The sequence below is a fragment of the Lissotriton vulgaris genome, assembly GCF_964263255.1.
Source record: "Lissotriton vulgaris chromosome 9 unlocalized genomic scaffold, aLisVul1.2 SUPER_9_unloc_2, whole genome shotgun sequence".
Classification (NCBI taxonomy): Eukaryota; Metazoa; Chordata; class Amphibia; order Caudata; family Salamandridae; genus Lissotriton; species Lissotriton vulgaris.
Window position 1 is genome coordinate 268,911 of NW_028240617.1, and position 12,628 is coordinate 281,538.

The 12,628-nt window shown below is 38.9% G+C and overlaps 1 protein-coding gene across 1 annotated transcript in view; it reads right to left on the minus strand.

Moving 5' to 3' along the window:
* The window catches only part of LOC147672941 (small ribosomal subunit protein mS25-like), a 47,942-nt gene extending 36,144 nt beyond the window's left edge, over window positions 1–11,798 (minus strand). Inside the window, exons 1-2 of the mRNA XM_086947897.1 lie at window positions 11,550–11,798; window positions 7,929–8,035 (exon numbers count right to left, since the gene is read on the minus strand). Coding sequence (XP_086804023.1) covers window positions 7,929–8,035; window positions 11,550–11,683 — 241 coding nt within the window. The 5' untranslated portion in view covers window positions 11,684–11,798. The remainder of the gene's footprint in view (window positions 1–7,928; window positions 8,036–11,549) is intronic.
* Window positions 11,799–12,628: the final 830 nt, after the last annotated feature.

The window sequence follows — 12,628 nt, forward strand, 5'->3', positions numbered from 1 at the left end:
CACAACTGGCCGCGCGGAATGCATAGATGGGGGCTGCAGCAGGAGAGCGAAGCGGAGGGATTTGTATGCGCGCGCTGCACGCAAAAGCACTTAATGAGCCATGACGGCGCGTAACTGTAAAACATTGAGATAAGAAAGACAGATGGCGGCTGAGCTCGTTCACGCGCACATGCACGCAAGCTTTAGGCCAGGGTAGCACTTTGAAATCCCCCTTACTAAAAGTTGAGCAGTAAGCAGCGCATGCGCTGCTCTAGGCTCGAACTAAAAAGGTGGCTCTGCTACATCACCTATTTTTGTTTCAGTCTTTGCCCTGCTTTCTGAGGAAAGATACTTTTGTTAAAAAGGATTAATAATTTCATTAATTTGGGCATGACAAACCCCATGACTGCTTGACAGAAGAGTTGTACCAAACAAGAAGACAATGGCTAGGTACTGATTCATTTTTCATAATTATTACACAGCAGAATTTTATAGTTAATACAATATACTGTTATCCAGGTCAATGTTCCACTTTTGGTAACTATACGGAGAGAAAATGACTACTCTACAAAACATAAGTTTCGAGCATTGCAATGACTTGGTCAGGGTTATTGTTGGCTGATGATAAACCTGAACCCGACAGGCAAAGTGATGTATCCTGCTTTTTGGAAAACCCCATTACTGCCCCAGAAGCTTAAAAAAGGTGGATATGAGTGGAGTGGTGGTGGTGGGGGGGGGGGGGGGGGGGGGGGGGGTAATATGAAAGAGATAACACAATTTTAGGGGCAAATATCTTTCATTATTCACCAGATAGGTATTTTTTAATTATTTACACAGAAGGAGCTATTGTTCTGTTATTAATGGGAAGAATGACACAAGAGATGTGGTATTGCACTCTTGTATTTAATAATTTTTGTGTGTGTTCTATTGTCTTTTTACTGTCGTTGGTGCAAAAGGTCGGTACCCTATTGAGCAGTTTAGGGTATGCGTAAACAATACTGACATGTGTGTTCTGCGTTCACAGGACCCACTCCTTCCTTGCACTCCTTTTGATTTTCGTACAAATTTTACTCCATGCGTGTAAATGTCAGTTTGTAAATTTTATTCATTTCAAACTTAATTTTGTAGCGAGTCTTTCATCCATATAGCTTATATTTCATTCATTGACTTTAACATGCTTGTAATTATTCCCAATGCATTTCAAGCATTACGCTCTTCATCAGGGGATTATACATCTGAAATCATAATACATATAATTAAGTACTGAGGTCTATTCTTACCCAACAATCTGAAACTGAATTTAGTACATGTATGCGTTGTCTCGATATACACGTTGTTTGTGGCTTGTGTACTCATGTGCTTTTTACACCTTATAACCCGTGGTTACCTATTCATTTAAATCACATTATTTTGAAATATCTCACTTGGTGTTTTGACCTTGTAAACCCACTTGTTCTTATTGACCGGAACGAACGTGCAATAGTTGCACTTTGTAACCCATAACCACATTGTTCCATAAATCTCACGGACCTTAGAGCTTTCTCATAGCGTTTCAACACTGCAAATCAAAAAACGATAGAGCGTAAGTTTCTCAATATTTTTAAATGTGTGCGTTACGCGCTGGATTGTTCTATATTCAGAACCCGTGCTCTTACCCGGTGTGTGGTTCTGCTCGTCTCCCCTCGCTACTCTGGCGTGCGTCGCTCTAGCGTTACCTCGGCTTACAACTCTATGTTCTTGTTCCGATCACGTGACCAAGTCTACGTCCTTGTTTACAATGCAATTTAAAGTGGCATCCTCATGAAAAAGAATTATACACAACGTGTAAGGCGATGGTACTGTACCTCGATTACTGTGTGATCATTTCTTAATTGACAGATGGATTCTGCATATCAAAATAAATACATACAAATCAAACACATTTTTATATACATATCAAAGAATACGGATCTCAAAGTCTTAATATCGATTATAAGAAGCAATTAAGGTCCATCCTTTTATTGAGGCCCTTTGGCTGTGTGGTGCATAGAAAGTTTATCCAGAAGACTTCTCTCCTTAGTAACTGGTTATTGTTGTCTCTTCCTGGGATACTTTTCACAATCTCCAAAATGCAAAATTTGAGCTGAGTTACGTTGTGGTTGGCTTGGTTAAAGTGAGCAGCTACCGTCGATTTCAAGTTCTTCAATCGTATATTGCTCTTGTGCTCTATTACAAGCGTTTTTATTTTTCTTTGCGTTTTTCCTACATAGGACAATCCACATGGGCACCGTAGCAAGTATATTACATTTTCTGAGTCACATGTTCCAGATACCTTCAAATTGATAGGGGTGCCTTTAGTTGGATGGTTAATAACATTACCCTTGATAATGGCTGAACAGTTTCCACAATTGTGACATGGTAGTGTACCACTATATTTAGTAGATTTTTGCATTATTGATTGTTTTGGCAATTCTTTCAGATTTCGAGTTCTTTCATACGCAAAGATTGGAGGTTTAGAAAAGATTCCTTTGAAGTCTTCCTCTAGTGCAAGTAGAGGCCAGTGATTGCGGACAATCTTTTTTATCTTACCACTTCTTGTGGAAAATTTTGACACGAATACACTTCTCTTTTCATCCTGTTTTGTGGTAGATCTTAGTAGATGTTGACGTTGTAGTTTGTCTGCTCTGTTAGCTGCTGATTCCAAAATGGGATCTGGATAACCCCTCTTTTTAAACTTCTGTAGTGTCTCCTGTTTGTGTTTTGTGTATAGTTCATCCGTCGATGCTATCCTTTTTATACGCAGAATTTGCGAAAATGGTAGATGGTGTTTCAGTGAAGGTTGGTGAAAACTGTTATAGTGTAACAAGTTATTTCTGTCCGTGTTTTTGGTGTATACACTTGTTATGATTTTACCTTCAGTGTTAGTTAACAATACGTCCAAGAATGACAATTCTTTGTTGCTCATGGTACTTGTAAACTGTATTCTCTCATTTTGTACCTTTAGTTCCTGTATGGCTGCTTTCAACGTGGTTTCATTTCCTTTCCAAAGATCAAAAATGTCGTCAATGTATCTTTTGTATACAATTAGATTCTTCTTCCATGTTTCATTCTCTAGTATATGCTCCACCTCAAATTTATGCATAAAGATGTTCGCATAAGTCGGTGCGGCACAATTGCCCATGGAAGTTCCAGAGGCTTGTATGTAGAATTTTTCTTCCCATTTGAAATAGCTGTGAAACAGCGTAAAGTGTAACAACTCCATTATAAATATTTTTAACTCTTCTGATTTGTCTTCCTGTATTAGCAAGCTTTCCACTGCTGATATACCTTGGTCATGCGGAATTGAAGTATATAAAGACTTTACGTCTATGCTTGCCATAATCATCTCTTTAGTAAACTTATCTTTTTCTTCTTCCAAAATATTTAAAAAGTGTGTTGTGTCCTTCAAATAGGTGCTTGTGTTTTGAACAATGTTCTGTAAATGTTTATCAATATACTTTCCAATGGGTTCGTGTATCGATCCGATTGTGGATACAATTGGTCTTAGAGGAGGATGATACAGATCTTTATGAATTTTCGGAGTCATGTATATGTAAGGGACCGTAGGATTCTCTTTGATAAGATATTCTTTTTCTTTTTGACCAATGGTTCCTTTGCTGATTGCATTCTCAATTATGTTCTTCAAGACTTTTATAAATTCTTTGGTTGGGTCCGTAGTCATGATGGTATAGGTGTTTGGATCTTGGACGTGTTCTTCCACCTTAGAAAGATAATTACTGGTATCCATAATAACTAGCGCTCCACCCTTATCTGCTTGCCTGATTGTGATTGATGAGTTATTCGCTAGTTTTTGCAAAATATTCTTCTCTTGAGTAGTCATATTTGAGTGTTTAGTCTTGGGTGATTTAAATGTTTCTTCAATTTCTGTGACTACCACCTTTTCAAATGCGTCTAATACTTTATGGCTCACTGGAGCCATGTATTTGCTTTTGCTTCTCAAACCTAACAATGTATTCTCTTTAGTGGGAGTGGTCATGAGTTCAATTACATTGTCAAAAAAATGCCTTAGTCTCAAAGATCTTAAAAACTTGTATAGGCTAACTTTAGTTTCCAGAAAGTTCGAATGGTACGTTGGAACATACGAAGATCCTTTTTGTAATGTTTTGACTTCTTGTTCTGTTAATGGTTGACTGGATATGTTTATAACTAGATTTTCAGAACTTGGCTCCTGGTGTTTTGAGCCACTGTGTCTCGATTTATTTGTTTTTTTGCTCCTCCTGGTTCTGGTTGTGGTTCTTGGCCCACCTCTAAAAAATCTTTTTGTTGTGCTTGGCCTGATGTACTTGCACTTGATTGTTTTTCTACGTTTTGAATGTTTGATTCCGTCGATGGACCTGGTCTAGGTCTTCTTTCATATGTAGATCGTTTGTGTTGAGAATCATCAGATGATGTGTCATCTGTTGACGCATTTGGTTTTTGTTGTCGCCTTTTTGCATATATGTCAGCCCAAGAGTAAACTTCTCCCAGCCAATAATCTGTCGTGTCCCTCTTGAACTTCCTTAATTTTCTATCATTGATTTCCTTTGTGTATTCTTCCAATTTTTTGTTAGTTTCATCTAGGATTTTATCCCATTCATCTTTTGTTGTTATTTTGACTAATTCATCTTTGACTTGATTGATTTCCTTTGTTAGATCTTCTATTAACTTTGCCAATTCCTCAACAATGAGTAGTATCAGTTCTAATGAGCATTTATTAAGAATTGCTTGCCAGCGTTCGGTGAATCTTGCATTATTTTTACATAATGTTGATTTGAGGGCAATCAATAATGCAAAAATCTACTAAAATCTACTAAATATAGTGGTACACTACCATGTCACAATTGTGGAAACTGTTCAGCCATTATCAAGGGTAATGTTATTAACCATCCAACTAAAGGCACCCCTATCAATTTGAAGGTATCTGGAACATGTGACTCAGAAAATGTAATATACTTGCTACGGTGCCCATGTGGATTGTCCTATGTAGGAAAAACGCAAAGAAAAATAAAAACGCGTGTAATAGAGCACAAGAGCAATATACGATTGAAGAACTTGAAATCGACGGTAGCTGCTCACTTTAACCAAGCCAACCACAACGTAAGTCAGCTCAAATTTTGCATTTTGGAGATTGTGAAAAGTATCCCAGGAAGAGACAACAATAACCAGTTACTAAGGAGAGAAGTCTTCTGGATAAACTTTCTATGCACCACACAGCCAAAGGGCCTCAATGAAAGGATGGACCTTAATTGCTTCTTATAATCGATATTAAGACTTTGAGATCCGTATTCTTTGATATGTATATAAAAAATGTGTTTGATATGTATGTATTTATTTTGATATGCAGAATCCATCTGTCAATTAAGAAATGATCACACAGTAATCGAGGTACAGTACCATCGCCTTACACGTTGTGTATAATTCTTTTTCGTGAGGATGCCACTTTAAATTGCATTGTAAACAAGGACGTAGACTTGGTCACGTGATCGGAACAAGAACATAGAGTTGTAAGCCGAGGTAACGCTAGAGCGACGCACGCCAGAGTAGCGAGCGGAGACGAGCAGAACCACACACCGGGTAAGAGCACGGGTTCTGAATATAGAACAAGCCAGCGCGTAACGCACACATTTAAAAATATTGAGAAACTTACGCTCTATCGTTTTTTGATTTGCAGTGTTGAAACGCTATGAGAAAGCTCTAAGGTCAGTGAGATTTATGGAACAATGTGGTTATGGGTTACAAAGTGCAACTATTGCACGTTCGTTCCGGTCAATAAGAACAAGTGGGTTTACAAGGTCAAAACACCAAGTGAGATATTTCAAAATAATGTGATTTAAATGAATAGGTAACCACAGGTTATAAGGTGTAAAAAGCACATGAGTAAACGAGCCACAAACAACGTGTATATCGAGACAACGCATACATGTACTAAATTCCGATGCAGATTGTTGGGTAAGAATAGACCTCAGTACTTAATTATATGTATTATGATTTCAGATGTATAATCCCCTGATGAAGAGCGTAATGCTTGAAATGCATTGGGAATAATTACAAGCATGTTAAAGTCAATGAATGAAATATAAGCTATATGGATGAAAGACTCGCTACAAAATTAAGTTTGAAATGAATAAAATTTACAAACTGACATTTACACGCATGGAGTAAAATTTGTACGAAAATCAAAAGGAGTGCAAGGAAGGAGTGGGTCCTGTGAACGCAGAACACACATGTCAGTATTATTAATGGGAGGAAGCCATAATCAATATATATTAAAAGAGTTTCAGTAATGACCTAGAAAGGGTCACATTGTACACACCTATAGCAGAGTTTTATATTCTTTCAAAAAGAACAACCAGGAAAAAATCTGCTTTAAATGGTTCAAGGATTTGACTTCACAGAGGAAGAATTGGGGAAGGGAATTTTACAATTCATTCTCTTTCAATAAATTCTAACAAAGATGGGTAAAACATTATTTTTTTGAGTATACACTGTATTGTACTCCAAAGAGGATTAGATTTTTTTTAACAATTAGTCAAGCAATGGGCTATGCGTCATATAGCAATTGATAGTTGGATCTATGTTCTACTTCAATGACTGAAATTAAAGTCTTATAGGTGTATGGTATGTAAAAACATCTTCGACATCTCCAAGTCTGTTGATGCACCGGATCCTACTATTGCATTATAGGATCTTAGATTGTGCTTGTGTGCACTCCTTAAGAAACTTGTTTTGCACATTAAATATTCGTATCAATTGAGCAAAAAACAAACTGGAGGAGTTCCATTTTGCTTACTTGGCAAGACTTAAGTGTGTAATGCATTCATAATACAAATGGTATAAACACAGGAGGCTGTTAAAGGAAAAGACTGATAATATGGATAAGTGGAATATACAGTGCTAAAGAGTGATAATAGAAGAATGTTTGAACAATAATTTCTATCTAATGTTTCGGTAAACATTCGGAATTGTACTGGTGATCCTTTTTTGGGTCTGTAAAATGTTGGATTTTTTTGCCATCCTGCCAAATAAAAATAATAGGAAATCATGCCTCGAAAAATATAGTCGCCCACTCGCAATTTCAAGTAAAATTTTATCAGGGCGTGCTATTTGCGAGTATACTCAGGCGGGGAAAGGAACAGGTGTTCTGTTCATTGAGAAAGAGAATGAGCAATAAAGATGCCATTAAATCTTGCTTTTATTTAGATACATCTGCGTCTGTTCAAGGAAAAGGGTCGAATTTCAGTTTGCCTTTTAACTAATTGCTGCCTGGAAAAGGAGGTTTATTTTTCTCTCTTACTGGAGTTAGAGGTTTTTGTCAAGTGAGCGGTCTGAAGATGTTAGTTATTTTTCACTAACACATAACATTTAAATAAATAGCCTGTAAATTAATGTTACAAATATTTTAAACTATATCAGGAATTACAAAATCATATGTTTTTGTATTTGACAAGTGCGATGCAAACAGAGTTAAATATGAACAAAACAATACACTTTACTCGGTGATGTGCAAGTGACACATATTTGCAGAAACTCTACATTTCCAAACATTATTGTTTTTACACTATATAGTTTTATCGGTAAAGCTGCATGTCAGTGGAAAGGTTTGTGGCCATTTCAGTGTAAAATCTGCTGATTAAAAATGACAGTGTGCTACCACTTTGTGTGATGTAGGGCAACTTTCATACAATATCTTAGAAAATTACCAGAGCACAAAAATCGAAGACCGAGAAAAGAAAGTGAGCTCCAGGCAAATAGCAATTTAACTGTAGCAAAGTAGAAGAGGTCGGAAAAATGATTATTATGAAAATCTATTTGTGCATGTTCCTCGTGTCTTTGCAAGGAATGCAAAATTGTAACAAGTGTACTTTAGCTGGCTCTTGGAAGCTTATACTGCACGTACCTGCCGCCCGTCCCAAGCAGATGCCAGTACTTACCTAAATAAAACCTTAGAAAAGATGAAGGGGTCATATTCTTAAACATCATAATCTGGAGCCAGGGGTTCTTGTACTGGATCTGAGGGATGTTGAAAAATACAAACTTTCTGCAGAGAAAAAAACATTTTAAAGACTTTATATTATTATATTTTACTTTTGCATACAATATTTTTTAACCACACTAGAGGTTAGGTTTTCCACCCAGTTTGTAAAACCATTTCATGATTGCTCCAGAGGAGGCATAACAAATAAAACACAAAGACAAACTTCATTTTTTTTTAAAAGACGCCCCTTCAGCAGCAATAACTTCACGTTCAATATCTACTATCTATTTTCAGCAGCACTTGCTTCTATACTTGTCCTACCACACGCCCTTAATAATGCAACCTCTTTACATGAAGCATGAATGTTCTTTAGCTGCATATCTAGCGATATATGACATGTCAAACTCACAGGGTGTGAAAAGTCAGTATTGTGCATGGTGCAACAAAAAAATTGTATTAGGGTGTTGAAAAGTAATCTTTGTAACAAAGTACGTGTGACAAACTGTGTGAATTCATTAGACAGTCATAATCACAGTAAGATACTTTGACAAGCATCAAGTGGGGTATTAAAAGGAGCTTAGGTTATACTAATACAATGTAAAAATGGGACAAATATAAGCATAGCACATATCTGGTGCCATATTATAGGAAAATAATTAGAATTGAATTCAGCAAGGCAGGGATAATCAATACAAAGATATGGGGTGGCAAGTTTCAAAGAAGTCTGACAAATGATACAATTAATGGTAAACTGTAAGACATCAAAAGTCAACATAATGGACATACAAGAAGGACAATAACACCCAAAGACCAGTCACATTGTTTTCTCAAGGGCCATTGCTGTATTCGTAGGGTCCGCTAATAGACTGCATAATGCAACCAGATATATTGCTAGATGTAACTTCTAATTAACAGGGTCGGTATGTTCTTTGACACAATTACTTTGCTGGCATATTAATTACACAGCAAACACAACAAGATAATGGACGGAGTGCTGAAACTTTTCAACCACTCACCCCCAGTCAAGAGATCTAGGTTTAATACATTGTTCTTTTGCTCGCTATGCCATCCCAGTTTGGACCAAGTCATATGCATATCAGTCTTGACCCTGCTCCTCATGGGAACAGTTAAACCCAAACTGCCAACCCAGATTCTCCCTTGACCAAAAACAAGCCTCCTGGGACTGGTTTCGGGGTATCACTCCTCATTAGCCAGGCTAGCTTGAATCCAGTGGTACAGCGAGCAAGGGACCCACGTCTGCGCATCATTGGGGTGATACCCCGAAACCGGTCCCAGGATGCTTGTTTCCGGTCCATCATCTTGTTGTGTTTGCTATATTATTTACCCAGCCATAGTTTTAGTTTAGGAAGTGCCTGTTTAACTGACTTAAGCTTTACCAAAATCATGCATTTATTTGTTTCATTTTGCTGTCACAATATCATGTTGAATTAATTACTTTTCTTGGTTCACAAATGTGCGGCATATATTATTTCGTAATTATGGAATAAAAATACTACCCTTTTGTCAAAAGTATCTACTATACAATATTTCACTGTATACACCATATAAATCCAGCATTTACAATTTACAGTACATGTTCTGACCCTTTTCATACCACTCTTAGTTTAGTAACTGGCGTGCTTTCTAGGGCACCCAGACCCACAAACAGCCCAACTGCAAACCCCCCCCCAAAAAAAAAAATTGGCTTTGCCAATGCTTGTTGTCTATCCTTAGGAATAACCTGATTTAATTTCCACTTACAGCCAGTTTACTCTGGTTTCATAAGAAACTGAGACCAGTAGGACACTGGTCCCAATAATGTACAGCAGCGATTACTGAGAAAATGTTGGTCACAGCACACTTAAGAAAAGGATAAAACCATCAAGTATTACTAGTGATATCCAGTAGAATATGGGATGTCCTCGACCATTGCTTCATTCACACTTGTGGCAGTAGCTTCATGTGTTCCCCTTCTTGAGTTTTGACAGATTGTTGTAACTTGCTCATAAATGCTCTTTCTAGCGGCAATGGTACGGTCTCATGTGCCTCCATCAAGAGCAGAACTGTACCTCCCCCCTCTCGCTCTCTAATTCCTCTGCACAATAGGGCTTCATCTACACTTATTAAATTCTGCAAAAAGCTGAAGACCTGGCTCTTCTACCATTTACTCATTTATTTTATTTTTATTTGCAAAGTTGTATATAGCGCTGGCTAGACCTATAGGTATCGGAGTGCTTTACATGAGGATCAGCAAGTTAAAGATTACAAAATTACTTCAGTTACAGATTCCAAGTATAGACATTAGAGAAAGATAGAGGGGAAAAAAACATAAGGCGGAGGCGAGGAAAACAATGCCAGATGTCCGGCTGGGTAGGTGAAGACCAAGGGGGAGAACCAGGGCCAAACTCCTCTATAGCTGCATAGGACAGCTCCACCACGCATCGGCCAAGAATGTTCAGACTCAGTGGTGAGAACAGGCAGTAGAAAACCATGAGATTACACGATAACATAGGTTATTTTCGAGTTACATAGCAAAGACCGAAACGTCTTATGTGGAATGGAAGGTAGGGGGGGTGGGGGGGGGAAAGGAATGCAGATAGAATCAGGTAGACAAGAGGAGGGGGAGGGACTTCAGGGGAAACAAGCAGTGAAAGATAGACAAGACTGTGAAGCACCATTAAAAACAATGTCCGATGTCCGGCTGGGTAGGTGACGGCCAAGGAGGTGAACCCTAGCAAGACTCCTCTATAGCTGCATAGGCCAGCTCCACTAGGTAACGACCAATGGTACTCGGGTTCAGCGGAAATTACAAACAGATTCGTTTTTTCCACCCATGGGGCATCATAGTTCAATAAAAGGCATTGGTCCCGGTATAATTGGGATACACCCTTCGCTTTGTCCTCCCGCTAGCCTAAGTCTGTAGATTGTGGGACAACCCATGGCAGACTAAGTCATCACTCCCACAGACCCACACATCTTCTGGGTACCAAACTAGAGGATAAGCCACGCGTTACAAGCCAGCTAACATAACAATGGCATATTCCAGCTCAAGCCCATCAACTTCTTTGATAACAATGAACTGGCACCATATTAATGTCTCTCTAGGTCCCCTCTCCCTTGTTTAGTGATAATTCACTGAGTTCTTGTGCTCAAGGCACAGTCTCACCTGATACAACCTTAGTCATGAAGGTAAATTTACGTTGGCTAGACCTTCAGTTAAAAGTCTGCACTGTAGTGTAAAAGGTTGCACTAAATTCCTCAAACCTCGGAGAACTGCATCCGGGTTTCTGTTCAATGTCTCACATTACCAAACAGCACAAGAAAGTGCAACTTTTACACAGTACAAGATTCCAAACTCTAAAACTACTTATCAAATTCGAAATGCTAATTGGAAAAATCTTGGAGAGTATCTTATTCTAAAACTGAAATCCACCCGTTCCTGCAAAATAATGGTGCATCAGGGAACGCTGCTCAGTGAGATGCAGTGGCACGTTGTCCCCCCACGCACCAGCACAGCCTGCCGCCCCCCTGTTTGTGATGGTCCTATCATCCCCCGATGCCAGTGGTGAAGTCTTACCTGGCACCCTCCGCGCGCTCCCCGTGCGTGTTGTAATTGACGGTCATGACCTTCACCGAGCTCTTGAAGACTATCTTGCCCTCCTGCAGGTAGGCTAGGGTGCGGCGGATCGGGAAGCGCCCCTTCATCGGCATCTTGGAAGGTAGCAGGCGGCAGAACCGGAGGAATGAAAACAACCCAGTACTCACGTCTGCTGGAGGTACCACCAGCACACGCGGCCGCGGAGAGCCCTGGGAAGTGTAGTCCGAACGCAGCAGCCTGTGACCCGGAAGTAAATTGTAGCTTCTACACGGATGTGTTTAAATCCTCTCAGGTAAGGCTAGAGCGCATACATTCCATTTCAACGAAGAGCTAGGGAGGGGGCTTCGTGCTTCTGGAATTTAAAACATTGAAATTCACGGCATTTCCAAAAGCAGGATGTTGCGCCGCGAACTGAATAAAAAAAAGTGCTTCTGTTTTTTAATCTATATTTGAAACCTACTTATTCAAAACTGAGAGTTTCTTTGTATTTTATGGTTTGAAAATCATCCCGTCCCCAATTTAATGTTCAGGACAGCTACAGTGTTAAATAAAAAGTCAGTCCTTTAGTCAAGAAGTTTAACTGGCCGTAAATAATGAATTTGAAATGACTTGTTTGGCCTATGTGCCCAACAGCCCATTATTTAGAATCGTACAAAGTGCCATACGTCTCTATTAAAGCCAATGAAGGTCCCTTCTGCGGTCGTTGAGTATCTGAAAACTACCAGTCAAAATTAATGAATGATGCGCATCATTGAGCCAGATGTACTAAAGGATTTTGCAATTGCAAACCCATTTTATTCTGATGTCCGATGTTTTGGGGCTAATTCACAAAAACATATTAAGAGTATCAAAAGGAGAACTACTTTACGTACTCTCACGTGCCTTTGTGAATAGACCCCTTTGTTGTTAGACACCACACTCATGTTTATAAAAGCTCTTTATATCATCTTAACCCAATTTGAATCTAGAAATCTTAGCACAACAGACAGATCCCACCAGAGCATGTCCTTGTTACTCCTGCGTCCACCACATCAAACCTGGCACCAGAGGCAAGTCTG